The sequence below is a fragment of the Podarcis erhardii genome (assembly GCF_964252035.2).
Source record: "Podarcis erhardii genome assembly, chromosome: 4".
Lineage (NCBI taxonomy): Eukaryota > Metazoa > Chordata > Lepidosauria > Squamata > Lacertidae > Podarcis > Podarcis erhardii.
In genome coordinates this window covers 61,326,223-61,340,973 of record NC_138508.1, presented here as the reverse complement: position 1 = coordinate 61,340,973, position 14,751 = coordinate 61,326,223, and the positions used below count along the sequence as shown (strand labels likewise).

Below are 14,751 nucleotides of genomic sequence, written 5' to 3'. Positions count from 1 at the left end.
ACAAGTGGTTAGTCCTCCAGGCTAAACTGTTGTCACAACAGAATCTCATTGAAGCTTTCCATTGTTGCTGGCTATCCACTAATTAATTATTTTCACTGCAAGTGTGTACATATATGTGAGTAGCAAACCTGTGAACCAGAGGTCCAATAATTTTTTACCTTCATTTAACAAATGTTTTTCATAACTATTTTTCATTACTAGGAAGACTTCAAATCTTCAATCATCTCTATTTTCCCTGCAAATCATACTTTATATCACCAAAATATGTAAAGGTTTAAAAGTATATAATTCACAGAATTTAATTTTTATAAACTACTGCTGGAAACAGCCACCCTGCAAAGAGTTTGTTGTACCATTTGAGAATTACGTCAACTTATTCCATACAGATCAGGTGCATTGTAGTTTGTTTGTAACCTGAGGAACATATGCATAACATAATTAACTTTTTAATGAAATGGCAGTAGTATTAAATTAATGGCTTCATATATCTCATAAAAAGAGCATGAATGCCAATATAAAATCCAAAATATTAAGACGGCTATAAATTGTTACAGCTTGCTAGCTATACAAAGTGTGCCTCTAACATGCTATTACCACAAAGTTTTAAAATGTCAAAATAAAAGGGGAAATTTTCATTGTGTGCTCTATTTGCATTTCTAGCATGCCAAATTTGATGAATCTGGATAAGGAGCACATGTTATATTTTAACAGATGTCATCACATATTATACACCTAATAAAAATATAAAAATGAAACTTCTGTGTTGAGGAACATTTTGAAAAGAAGAAAACAGGAGTGAAGGGGAAATTATTTAAAGTGTTTTGTTGAAAGAGGCACTCTTGGATGAAACTGATTTTCTAGATCCATTTGAATCAGGGTTTAGGCCTGGTTTTAGTCGCCCTATATGAAGACCTGTGTTGGGAGAGAGAGAGGGAAATGTGTCCCTGTTAATTCTCCTTGACCTCTCCACAGTTTTCAATACCATCAACCATAGTATCCTTCTGGAGTGGCTGCTCCGATTTAGGGGTGAGTGGCACCACTTTGTGGTGTTCTCATCCTACTTGGATAGTCATTTCCAAAGGGTGATGCTTGGGGAGTGCTCTTTAGCCCCATGGAGGCTTCAATGCAGGGTTCCTCGGGGTATGATTTCATCCCCCATACTGTTTAGCATGGTTCACAGAACAAAATCAAAATATAAAACCACAAAATATATAACCTAGCTGGACCACGGGATCATCTTCTGAGGCCTTTCTATGTGTGCCTCCTCCTTGAGAGATGTGGCGGGTGGCAACACAAGAGCAGGCCTTCTCTGCAGTGGCTCCCTGTCTGTGGAATGTTCTCCCCAGGAAAGCTTGCCTAGCGCCTTCATTATACACTTTTAGAAGCCAGGCAAAAACGTTCCTTTTCAACCAGGCCTTTGGCTGATTTGATTGACATCCTATGCCCTTTTAAAATGTGGGTGAACCACCCTGAGACCTCTGGGTAGAGGGCGGTATATTAATTAATTAATTAATTAATTAAACAAAAAACAAAAAAAAAGAACCTGCTACTATGGAGAATGGAGGACCAGGCCATGTGGCAAAAGAGCAGCATCTGAACACCACCAACTGGTTTGAATTAACTAGCCATATCATTGGCTGAAGGTCTCTAGTCTATCTCAATTTGTTGTGGAAAAACTGGTGCTTACAATTCACTTGTAATACTTCACTGAACTAAAGTAATGGTGGAAGTATTTTTTTAAAAAAAATTAACACTGGGCAGGGGGAAACCATCAGGAACAATTTAAACATCACTCATTTTTAGTAATTTTGCAGTGGTAAACCTTTCCAATATGAATATGACGTTTTCAAATGAAGGGAGGACAAGATGACTCTGGTATCATCTGCCACTCAGATAGCCTTCATAATGATGAGTGGGATAGCAAATGCTCTCGTAAATCATAACAATACATGCATTAGGCAAAGAACTGCTGTTACTTTCACTCAAATCTGTATTCAAACCTGCACAATTTTACCTTGTAGTGCAATTCCTCATTGGTAAAATTGGGTACCATTATGAGCTTCTGTGTAATCTCTCTAACTCGGCACTCTATCGCAAGATAATCCAGCGCCAGAGGTTTTGTTGCAATCCCCTTCAGAACAAAGACATGATCTGTGCCATCTGCTTCATTTTGCAAAATGAGTTTCCCCTATGATAGTGAAAGAAATGAACATTCAGCGGGGTGCAAATATTTCTGCAAAACTTCAGAGTCCACTCGAAATGAGACCTGAATGTGCTAGTGGGATGAAGAATTACACAGAGCTGCCTTGAAGACTATTCAGAAACTTCAATGAGGGCAGGATACAGTTGCATGGATGCAAGTTGTAAAGTCAGAACATGTGATACCAATGTTGCACCATTTCAATTTGCTACAAGTGCCATTTCAGGCCCAATTCAAAATGCTAGTGCTAACCATTAAAACTCTTAACAGCTTGGGTATACAAGTTATCTAAAGGACCAGTCTGTTCAATACAACCAGCTTTGGGGGTCCTGCTCGTGTGCCTACCAGTAAAATCAGTTTGTTTGATAAGCACAGGGGTTTCTTGGTGGTGGCCCCATCATTTAATTATTACTGAATGACTTATGCTTACTTCCTTCAGTACAGGAATTCAAGTGGGCCTTAAACATCTATTTCAAGCTATATATTTCCTTAATCTCTTTCCTCAATGTGTTTTCAGCTATATGATTCAGAGCAATTTTGTTTTATATATGGGGGAGGGTATTACGTCATACTTACAAAATTTAGGTGCTTCTTTATGATGATTTATACCACATGATGTGTCTACCTTTTTGTGTATCATCTCTACTGCATACACTACTTTGTCAGGCATAGCCCTAGTGGTCTATAAATCCATTAAATAAGCAAACGAGCATATCATGTACACCCCCCTGAGTGACTTGCAGAAAGAACATTAAAATGTAAAAAGTAAGCAAACAAATACAGAAGCAGTAGGGCATCTGAGCCAAATGTACACTCTTCACAATCTATATATCCATTTGGCAATTACTGCCACTGCACAAGATAAACCATACACTATCATACAATGCAATAACCTGGCTGCTTATTCTAAAGAAATCAGCCACACGGAGTCCAAATTATTTCCTTTTAACAAAACACTTCATTGGTCTGGCATAAATTAGAAAAGTTATGAATAGCTAGGCAGCTATCATCTACAAGTATCAGTGAGATGCATTGTGGGTGTCAAGTTGCCCAGCCAGATGCAATCTGTGCCCCTGTGAAAGAGGTGAAATAACCTTGACAAGTTGGGTGAGATCAGGCCAAATCTTTACTGACTACAGCAGGAAGCGGGGTTGGCATGGCAGGAGGGCAAGAGTCAGTTCCTCATTCCACTCAGACCCTTCTGATGGAATGCCATTCTCTCAGGAATGGGAAATACCCAAGCACCCTCCATGGGAATGTACATTATGTTTCAAACCCTGTCATGGCAAGTCAAGCATCCAGGGTTTCACTGGATGACTAGGCTGAATCCAGTCAGTCAGAGGCTCTAACCTGAGCTTAGGCTGTGCCTTAGCCAATCCTTCCCTCAAACCCCTTATGAGGGCCTCTTTTATTATGCTGATCCTGCCCAATGCCATTTTTGCTCCCAAGTAGTAACAAGTGTTCTCCTATGACTAACACAACGCCTTAGTTCAATGAGGGAAAGGTGGGGAAGAAACACATCCAAGGGCCAACTGAGGTTGGGAAGAAAACATTACTTTCTAGCCCCATCAGTCAGTGACCCAAGTAGTCCAGTGAGGTACTAACACGGAGAGGTGGGTGAGTGGGAAGCTCATGGGGCAAAATGGCCCCAACTCTTGTGTGTGTGGCCTTTTAAAGGCCTCCACTCCTGCTTCCTTTAAGATATCATGAGAGAACGATGGGGAGACATGACTCCACCATACCCACTAACATCTAGGCCACACACTGCCAGGCACTGTCACTCCATGCCCAGATCATGCCCAGGAGGCTTACAGTAGCAATAATAATCACACATAGATATAACTATAGAGGGCATTATTTAAAGTCTTCAGCTCTTTACATGCTTAGTTCATTTTTGCTTATGGGCACATTCTCACATTACTTTGGAATGTTTTGGAGTCACCACATTTACAATGTCATTTCTATGCTGTTAGTGTTATGTTTATAGATACCCTTGCATCATAAGAACTTATAAATTCCACAGCTATACCAGTTCTCATTAAATGTAGAAAAGCTAATCAAACAAGAAAAAAATGTGTTTTGTTCTCCTACCGTAATTACACATTCGGAAGTTGGCTTAAACATGAGGGTGTATGGAGTTGTTTCACCTGGGGCAACGTATATAAGCGGGGGACCATAAAAACAGCATCCTTTTAAATGAGCTTTAAGTTTCCAATCTTGTTGACTCATGTTAGTCTGAAACAGAAGGGAATCCAAATGAAATATCTAAAAGTACAATGAATATCAGTGATTAAGGATGAAGGGGTGAAGCCGAAGTCCTCATGGGAAATACAGGTTTTGAATATAAGCACATGATCTATACAGTTATCTAGTACTGTCTCCTAAGAAATGTTAACTGGTGGGAGTTCTCAGAAGAAAGCTTTCCCCTCCTTCTCCCCGCTGTAGCCACCAGTGTCTTCTGAAAAGCCTCTTGAGAGTGGGAGTTAAAGGAACCCTCTTAAACAATGTGGGATATTGGAGGCTGCTGGAGGAAGGGTAAATTTATTTATTTATCTATTTTATTAAATTTATATACCACCCTTCATTGAAGATCTTAGGGTGGTTCTCAACATAAAGGTAAAGGGACCCCTGACCATAAGGTCCAGTCATGACCAACTCTGGGGTTGCGGCGCTCATCTCACTTTATTGGCCGAGGGAGCTGGCGTACAGCTTCCAGGTCATGTAGCCAGCATGACTAAGCCATTTCTGGCGAACCAGAGCAGCGCACGGAAATGCTGTTTACCTTCCCGGCGGAGTGGTACCTATTTATCTACTTGCACTTTGACATGCTTTCAAACTGCTAGGTTGGCAGGAGCTGGGACCGAACAACGGGAGCTCACCCCGTCGCAGGGATTCGAACCGCCGACCTTCTGATTGGCAAGTCCTAGGCTCTGTGGTTTAACCCACAGCGCCACCCACATCCCTTTTGGTTCTCAACATAAATGACCCCAAATCAATCAGAGGTTTGCCCAGTTTGGAGGCATTCTCTATCAGCAGCTCAACACTCCCCATTTCTCAGGAGGACTCATCCCAACTTTCCAGAGAGGCTTGAAGAGTGCACAGGTGGAAGGGAAGGGGAGAGAAAGGGATGGAAATCTTCCCTTCTATAACTTCCTTGAGCTAACTATTTAAAGCCTATGTCATTTTCTACCATTTTTAGTATAATAATACATTTGTGGCCAAGAGATATAGAAGGTAATCTGTGTAAAGATCAACTTAATGCAGGAAGAACTCTCATCCCTGCTTTCCATCTATTTATACACATATTTATGTGTTTGCTCAGTCAGCAGTTTTAACCCAGTAGCGACCAGCCTTATTTAAATCTTGGATGAAGCTAAATGGACATACTATTGGAATGTCTTGAGTCACTGCTTGATATGCTGGAGTGACAAACTCTAGCTCAGCCTCGGCAGTATTTGTATTCACCACACATTCTATATGAAAGAGTCGGACATCATACTTCGACTGAAGAAGAATCTTACAAGGATATCGGCCAGGATACTTAGGCAAAAACTTTATAGGAAGCTCAACTTCTGCAACTTCTGTGGTGAGAAAATAAACATTGTTAGTTTAAATAGAAAAGCTAAACTGCAGCATCTTCTGCCAGGAGGGAAGAGGGATAAGTAGTTTTAATATAAGTACAATAGATGATAGATAGATTAGATAGATAGATAGATAGATAGATAGATAGATAGATAGATAGATAGATAGATGTACTGGTGGTGCCTAAAGCCTAAAATTGTCAATGTAACTTTATTAATCTGATTAGACACTTGCATCTATATGGAAAATGGACCAGAATTTGAGGGCAACCTGAGTTAGTTAATTTCACAACTATCACATAAAAAGCACCTCAACTGCAATTAGGAATTAAAACAAAAATTAATTGGCTTCTGCCAATGCCCTCCCTGTCCCTGCTCTTTATATTTATATAGCTATCAACCTACCAACTATAGATTGGGGTTTATACCATGGACTTTATTCCTTCTATTTAGAAATAATCATCTGGACACAGTTGAGACGATTAAAATGTGATCCTAACATACATAATGCAAGACAATGTACTATCACTGAACAGCAACAAAAGAAAAATTCAAGTACAGTACTAATTTAAGAGCCTTTTGTGTAAGTAACCTCACGTACCAAAAATACTGGCTTAACACACCACCTGCAACAGTATCTTTAAATTTGCTGTAAAATGAGTTGTCAGGACAGGGAGGCAGCACCTTTGAATACTCTATATATATATATATATATATATGTGTGTGTGTGTGTGTGTGTGTGTGTATATATATATATATATATATATACACACACACACACACACACACACACACACACACACACTTTTAGAGAACAAAAATCATTTTAGAGAATAATTCTTACATGAAAACTTTGAGAGAAAATTGGAAAAGGTGTAAGGATTTGTAGCTGTGCCTGTCTGGTTGCCGTAAAGGTAAAGGGACCCCTGACCATTAGGTCCAGTCGCAGACGACTCTGGGGTTGCGGCGCTCATCTCGCTTTATTGGCCGAGAGAGCCGGCATACAGCTTCTGGGTCATGTGGCCAGTATGACTAAGCAGCTTCTGGCGAACCAGAGCAGCGCATGGAAACAATGTTTACCTTCCCGCTGGAGCGGTACCTATTGATCTACTTGCACTTCAACATGCTTTCGAACTGCTAGTTAGGGCAGGAGCAGGGACTGAGCAACAGGAGCTCACCCTGTCGCAGGAATTCAAACCACCAACCTTCTGATCGGCAAGCCCTAGGCTCAGTGGTTTAACCCACAGCACCACCCACATCCGGTTGTCCTAGTATACTTCAAAAAGCTTCTGACAAAGCAGCTCACCAAAGACTCCTGAGGAAGCTTAGAAGTCAAGGAATAAGAGGAGAGGTCTGCTTGTGGACCATGAATTCGTTAAGCTGCAGGAAGCAAAAAAGGAGTAGCCAATGCACCTTTCAGGCTTTAGCATTTACTCTGAGAATAAAAACACTCAGGTGCTATACAAGTTCCTTTTTATTTTCTCCCATGAAGCAAGAAGTGGTTTTGTGCCCTGCAAAAGGGGGGGGGTAACACTTCCTCAGCATCACAGCCCCGGTATGATTTGGCTTCCTCTGCAGCTGCTTCTTTTAAAAGTGAGAGATCCATATCATCATTACATCTAAATATCCTCAGTTCCTGAAGCTATGGCAGAGCCTCTTCCAGCTGGACTTCTCCACCCCATCTCCATCTTACTACAAGCTGCCCTGTGGGGAAAAGCTCAGGAGAGCAAGGGAAGCAGGCAAAAGAGACAGCCAACCAAACTCTTGCTGGATTAACCTCTTCCCACCACAACCATCTACCACCAACTGCCCTGCAAGAAGGATTCCAGGAGAGGTAAGCAGGCAGGCAAAGAAGTCATCAAGAGCCTTCTCTTGTCTGTCCCAGCTGGACTCTGCTCTCCCCACACAAGGCCATTCCAACACTGTCAAGTGGGAAGGAACCTGATGGCTTTATATTGCTTATTGCTTTTTTAAAAAAGTTGATGCTGTCAGTTGCCTTGGAAGGATTTGTATCCTGAATAGCAAGCTATAAATAACTGTAATGAACAAATAGTATATTCATTGGCAATTTGATTTTCCTGTTATAAAATGGTGTTCAGTAGCAATTCAAGCCTTTACCAACTGGAAACTAATTGATGCCACCATTGCCATGTCAATACTTTCCTTGAACTCTTTGTTATTGCTTTTAAAAAAACTCAAGTTCACAACAGGAATAGCACAGCATTGTATTATGTGCCTCCAACATTAGCAGGCTATCTAACAGATTATAGTACCTCAGCTTCAAACTTCTCTGAAATAAATTAGCTTGTTCTCTCATAAAGACAAGATTAATGACCTGCTAATTTATGAATTATTACCTCTTTTCTGTTTTGTCACCAAGTTATTATCCCCATCGGCTATCTTCCACAAAAACGTCCCACGTTTGTCAGTTATACTAGTAATAAAACTCGCTCACTTATTCCTGGCTCATAAATATTTTTTCCCCAAATTAGATTGTAACTATCTCGTATCATTCACGCAGTACATGGGAGCACAGAAAATATCCACATTAGATGATTTTTCAATTTTTTGGTATATAGTTTAAGTACAGTCAGTACCACAAGACAAAACTCACAATTCTTTTACACAAAAATATTAGCAATACATTATAGATAACATGCCTTTATTATCAGTATAGGTCTAATTTTCCTATGTACTATTCTTTCTCCTGGGATTTGTATTTTGCAGAATTTATTGCACACCAGAAAACATCTTGGGCCAAGCTAAAGGCTGCTTTTCATGGTATGCTTGCATTCTGGTTTTGATACCCAAGTACAATTAAACACATATTTCCTATCAGTTTGTTAAGCATGACTTCCTGCATAGTATAAACATTCATCCTCAAAATAAATAGCAAAGGTCTTATCCTGGATTGGTTCACTGCTTCCAAATCTTTTGAAGAAGCACTGGAAGACAGCAGGTTGGTCCACCTTGTAGGGTTAGTTTTTAAACATACTGAAGAAAGCGCTGTCCAAAAGACTCCCACACCAAATTAGGATGTCAAAGCGGATAATTTTGTGAATATCTGGCTCAATTGCAGGGGAGGTATTCATGAATCACACAAAGATCATTCTAGATCTAGAGGGACTTACATACCGGTAGCTGGATATTGTATAAGCTTAATTTCTAGCAGAACTAAGAAGTTGAAGATGTTATTCATTGAATTCAAGTTGATGTTTGTTGCTTTGTCACAAACCCAAGGATTGGGTCCACTTGTGTTTTCTCCTGGTATATTACAACTGCCAAAATTATACTTAACAGAACAGCAGTCAAGAGGTAAAATTTAATTAGCACAAGAACTGCATGCCCTCATTGCAAGCAATTTGTGGCCCATCCTGCACCCACTGTGCACAAGGAGAAGTAGCAGTAATATTTTTGTAAAGATGCCTGTCCCAATCTGGTAAGGAAGATTTGCACATGCAAGTGGCCTTCTATGTGTACTTCCATTGTTGATACACATCTGAATGCACATCTCCTTCTGCATATGGTTCACAATGCCCATTTATCCTACTGAACTGGTTGTACATGTCTTTTGATGCAATACTGAGATGTATATCTGCTTCTAAAGACACCAGTTCTGGCACAAAAAGTCATATCTTAGTATGTATGTAAAACAAAATAGGCCACCCACAGAACATAACCAGAAGAGAAAGAGGATCACTGATAACATTGCGCTGGGAAGCAGGTTTAAAGCACCAGGAAATTTCTGTGAAATAAAAGATTGCTCCAGACACTGAACCAAGGCAGAATTCATAAGGCATATAGTGAAAACGATAACCTGTTCTTGAGTATAATATGACGGCATATTTTTAACATACACATATGGAGAAGCTTTCAGAAAATTATGCTTTTTTGATAGTGTTATTAAATATGTAAATATTTATGTCTTCTGAATTGAGTAGTGGAAATAAATGTTAGTTCTAGCAACCATAGAAGTCAACATATTGTAAATGATTTGCTAGCCTAAGTAATGTGATGTGACATGATATTCTATCTTATTTGTAAGGATTAGTGGAGGATGTTTGGCTGTGCGGTCCGCTTTATTTTCTACAAACTTTAGTGATGTGACAATCAACGGTGTAGCCCATGTCAAGGACTGGCTGGACAAAGATGAATGTGGGGGGCACCAGTCAGGGAACCCCCAAGGGAAACCCCAGAGGAGGAAGGCTCGGGACCAGGAGATTGGTGGTGGGACACCAAGGAGAGTTCAGGCAGAGAAGAGTTCAGATGCTGCTGAAGAATCCAGGGAGTCTCCCTCTCCCGATGCAACAGGCTCCCCTCCCCTCCTCCCTGGTCCCCAAGAACCTGCATAGTAATGCAAAGAGCAGAACAGAAGTCAGAAATGTGCAGACTGCAATTTGAGACTGCTTGGGAAATGGCCAGGAGAGGAGAAACCTTAGAGAAGTGTGGAAGGCAGGGACCTTCAGTCCTGTCAACTGCTCCATAGGGGCAAGACCTGCTGGGAAGTGTTGCTGAGACCACTAGGCCGAGTGTATGTTCGTTTCTTTGAATAGAGAGTTAACTTTACTGAAAACAGAGATGTGCTTATTTTAGTGCTGCCCTGCGTCTGCCCTTGCTTTCTAATGAATGGGCCATTAGAGATGAAAAACCATGGAGAGGCGGAATTAAAAAGAAGATAGAATTAGCCAACAGCTAATATCCACCCTTATTTTAGTTTCAGAGTATTGAACAGCTATTGATTAAGCATGAAAGCACAGCACACCCAAAGACAGAATGTAATTATTAAAAATTTCATTTGAATTATTCAGGCACAAAATTAAAAAAATAAAGCATATTAAAATGATTAGTGCCTTAACAGTTCAATAGCACTTCACAAGCATCAAGTACAAAGCAAACTATTTAATCAGTCATTGGAATATTGTAAGTTATAGAATTATTCACATATATTTATAAGTCCAAAGTCTAGCTGCCACTGTTGCCTTCTGACCTGAATGATGGTCTGCTTCTGTACCTTTAACAGCAGTCTGACATGTATACATCAGCAGATAAAACTCTTCACATGGTACGAAGGTACCATAAGATGTCTGCATTTTAGAGTCATAGGAACAAGGTGCAGATTATTATTATTTTTAATGCCAACCATAATAGTTGTTCAAAGCTTCAGGAATTAGAACTCTATTCCCCTTACTATATCTCATCAACATGCAGTTGTGGTTAACATAATGGTCAATTCTTCATTTTTGTGCTTATTATAAAAAAGGGAGTTTCGCTTCTTTGCTAAAAAGATCCAGCTCAGTCTTGTAAGATGGAATTTGAATTTGGAATATATAGGCTAATATTTGTTTTCTGAAGCATTACATATAAGTAAATTGAAGATAGCTTGGTATGTCACATCCAGCTGGCAGTCTTTTACTTAATACACACAAAACTCAAACTCTATGAAGCCTAAACACCAATAGCACCGATCCAAGCTACAAACTATTTAATTAATGTATGAATACAAATGTGCGAGAAAATTGATAAGAGTTACTTTTAAAAGAAAAGAAACAAGTATTTTAACACGTTAAAGATAAACCAATATTGTATTCTCTTCATAAAGGTTAAAAAAAAAAAGGTAAAGGACTCCTGGATGGTTAAGTCCAGTCAAAGGTGACTATGGGGTTGTGGCGTTCATCTCGCTTTCAGACTGAGGGAGCTGGCGTTTGTCCACAGACAGCTTTCCGGGTCATGTGGCTAACATGACTAAGCTGCTTCTGGTGCAATGGAACACCATGAAGGAAACCAGAGCGCACAGAAACGCTGTTTACCTTCCCGCCACAGCAGTCCCTATTTATCTACTTGCACTGGTGTGCTTTCAAACTTCTAGGTACTACAATGGAGCACTTACGCAACAAAATCCAGTGAATTCCAAATTAGGTATCCTGAATATTTAAGCAACCAGGCAAACTTGAAATTACCTGCTTTCATTGTCACAGCTATGGTTCAGTGATCTTTAATTTGACCCCTAAGACACAAAGATGCCACAGACTGACAATGTGAAATATGCAGACAAATATGTAACAATATTTCCCTCAGGTACATGAAGAAAATCATGTTGATGTCAAAATGAATCAAGGGCTCTTTTGAGATTCAAAATGAACCAAGGGCTCTTTTGAGATTCAGCAAGTGTGATAGTATCTTGTTGAAATACTGGTAAGCAATTCTGATACATTTTATTTTTATGTTAGCTTATTAAAAATATTTCCTAACAGATGGATGCCAACAACATCGGTAAGATTTCCAGTAAACATGTTGATAATTAAAAGGTTTAAATACCAAAATGAGTCACTGGCCTTTTTTGTATGATTATTCCACTACATATCCTGTATAATCAAAGCTGCTTGTCCCACAGGCTCTGTTTGCTTCACTGACACAAGCTTTTACTTCCAAAGCTCCAGTCCTTAAATTTCCAACCGTAAATTATTTTTTTCAGGCACAAATTCTTTTTGAAGAGCCTGAAAACCATCAACTAGAAAAAAATTACTTGAAGCCCAAGGAAAGGCTATAATTATGTAATAAAAACATTTTAAGTTGCATTATGCAATGAGTCCCCATGGAGGTGTCATGGAGCAAGTGATCAGACCCCGAGGTCCTCCTTGGAAGACCTGGAGAGGGTTCCAACAGGGGTGGGGGATAGAGGATTCTGAACCTCAAAAGATGGATTGTGAACCCCAAGGTCCAAGTGGGTTAGAGGGTGGAAACCAGACCTCTGAAGAAGATTCAGAAAACTATCAAAGTGTCTCCCATTACTGCCTTCCAGATACACACTTTCTGGGTTAGCCGAGTCTGTAACCTGAAGCGTATGTAACCTGAAGCGTATGTAACCTGAGGTACCACTGTACAGATATTGTTCCACTCACTGGGCATCCCTTCCCAGTAAAGAACATCTGCAGTAAACAGGATGGTAAGATATATGAAGAATTTCAGAATTAGTATCAAGAGTTTTGTTATTGACAGTGGTAGTAATAATTTACTAATCAGATGCTTGTCACCTCTTTCTTCTGCAGACCAAATATGTCCTTTTCCCTGGTGTGTAGGATGAATTCTGCTTGATGCCAACACAGGTATTTCTATATTTCCAGGGCTTTCAAAATATTCAGGCATGCTCACTTCAACACTGTACTCAATATATTTTGTAAAAAATTTAGGAAAGTTGTGCAGCGCATCTTTCTGTAAATAAAGGAACAATGTAGTTGATTATTAACAATGTTTTCATGCTAACTTCAAGTCAACGAGGAAGCATGTAAAAGGTTCTGTGTATGCACCTAGATTTTTATTTCCTTGTTTTTGCAGAATTACTTTCCTAATTGTATTACATGGTTATCAAAATACTCTTCAAATTCCTCTATGTTTAAAAAGCCATTTGGGGGATTTGGTGGTGCAAATATAGTTTACTTTTTAACTTATGTCTGTAGGAATGCTGTATTTCCCACGGCACACACCAATTTTTCTTTTCAAGTGAAATAGATGATACTGTTCTTACTAAATTAGGTTGGTTGGAACACTTAAGGATGGGGGCTGGGCACAGACATGTCAAAAGAAACTGGATTATCTCATGCATATGAATTGTGTTTCAGCTGGAATAGGGTCCGCTAGCCCAGGAACCGCCATAGTTCTGATCCAACCCTGCTACTATGTGCTGAGGTGCTTACTTCCAGATTTTGGAGGTTACCTCTCAAAATCAAACTTTGGGGGTTTGGGCAGCTTTATAACATAATGGAGAAAACTGCATTACAAGATTGATGCTCAGAATCAGCTTGACAAAGAGGCCTTTTCCAATCGTGCAGTATGCAGTCAAAAGTGTTGCTTCCCTGTCAGCTTCAAAATGTAATGAACAATGTACAACTATAAGATCTGCAGTCAATAATGTTCTTACCTCAACTTGTGACAGACCTAAAGCTGCAACTGCAACTCGAACGCTGCTGCTCTCAAGTGTCCCAGTGACCTTTCTTCGCTCATACTCCAAAGCAGACATCTGCTGTTGTGCTGCAAGAGCCAGAGCTTTTTCCCTAGCTTCATTCACGAGAGGGATCTTCAGCTTTTCTCGAAGCGTATTACCAACACAACATTTCAGGCAAAGCACTGGTTGTATTTCTCTGTCACCTGTAATAAACAAGAGCAAGAGGTAACATCAACAACGGCGAACTAAGATTTTTGCTTCTACAGCACACCTGCACCAGGCAGATGCTAAATTTGGTACCATAGCACCAATTGCTATGGCTTCCCAGAGCAAGAGCCAAAAGCCTAGTGTTAGAAAAAGCTGACAAGGACAACACACAACACAAAAACTAGTGTTGCTAACTTTATTTCTCAGCAGGGCTCCTGTGCTTTTAACCACTATGGTTCAACAAAATGCACCTGATAAATAAAGTGAAGGAATAAACTTCATTTCTCATGTCAAGCAACTACAAAGATACAGAAGTCCTGCCAGAAAAAAGTTAGCAATCTGAATTCCCATTTCTATTATGCACTGGAATCATGGAAAAAACCAGCTTGAATCCACTTGTTTTCAAACTTGTTTTCAATTTATCAACTAAAACAGCTGAACTACAATGCTACTAAAACATTTTCTTCCCCTTTTAGCTGTCATGGTGGAAATAAGTCGTAATCTTATAACTCTTGATTTTCATTCCTTCACAGTAAGCAAAAATAAGTGACTAGGCAAAAAGTCATTGCTAGCATTACAGTTCAAGCTGCTGGTTTCATTCAAAAGCACAGCACGGAACAAATCTTGAGTATGTAAAAACTGAGTTCAATTAAACAAAGATGGGTTTAGAGACTTTATATGCCCTATTGCCAAAGCTGTGTATATCTATGGCCCAGTGGTGCTAAAGAAATGTAGCTATATTTCTCATTGATACTACTGTCAGTATATACTCCATTTTGGAGAAGCCTAGGGGCACACTGTCTCCGCAAGCATCAATCCCTTGC

At 39.7% G+C, this 14,751-nt stretch overlaps 1 protein-coding gene across 2 annotated transcripts in view; it reads right to left on the bottom strand.

The window, feature by feature from the left end:
• The window catches only part of CFAP47 (cilia and flagella associated protein 47), a 193,289-nt gene that overhangs the window by 86,706 nt on the left and 91,832 nt on the right, over positions 1 to 14,751 (bottom strand). For both annotated transcript variants that reach the window (XM_081858847.1, XM_081858846.1), the window contains exons 44-48: positions 13,697 to 13,923; positions 12,813 to 12,990; positions 5,588 to 5,781; positions 4,292 to 4,435; positions 2,015 to 2,188 (exon numbers count right to left, since the gene is read on the bottom strand). In XM_081858847.1, coding sequence (XP_081714973.1) covers positions 2,015 to 2,188; positions 4,292 to 4,435; positions 5,588 to 5,781; positions 12,813 to 12,990; positions 13,697 to 13,923 — 917 coding nt within the window. The remainder of the gene's footprint in view (positions 1 to 2,014; positions 2,189 to 4,291; positions 4,436 to 5,587; positions 5,782 to 12,812; positions 12,991 to 13,696; positions 13,924 to 14,751) is intronic.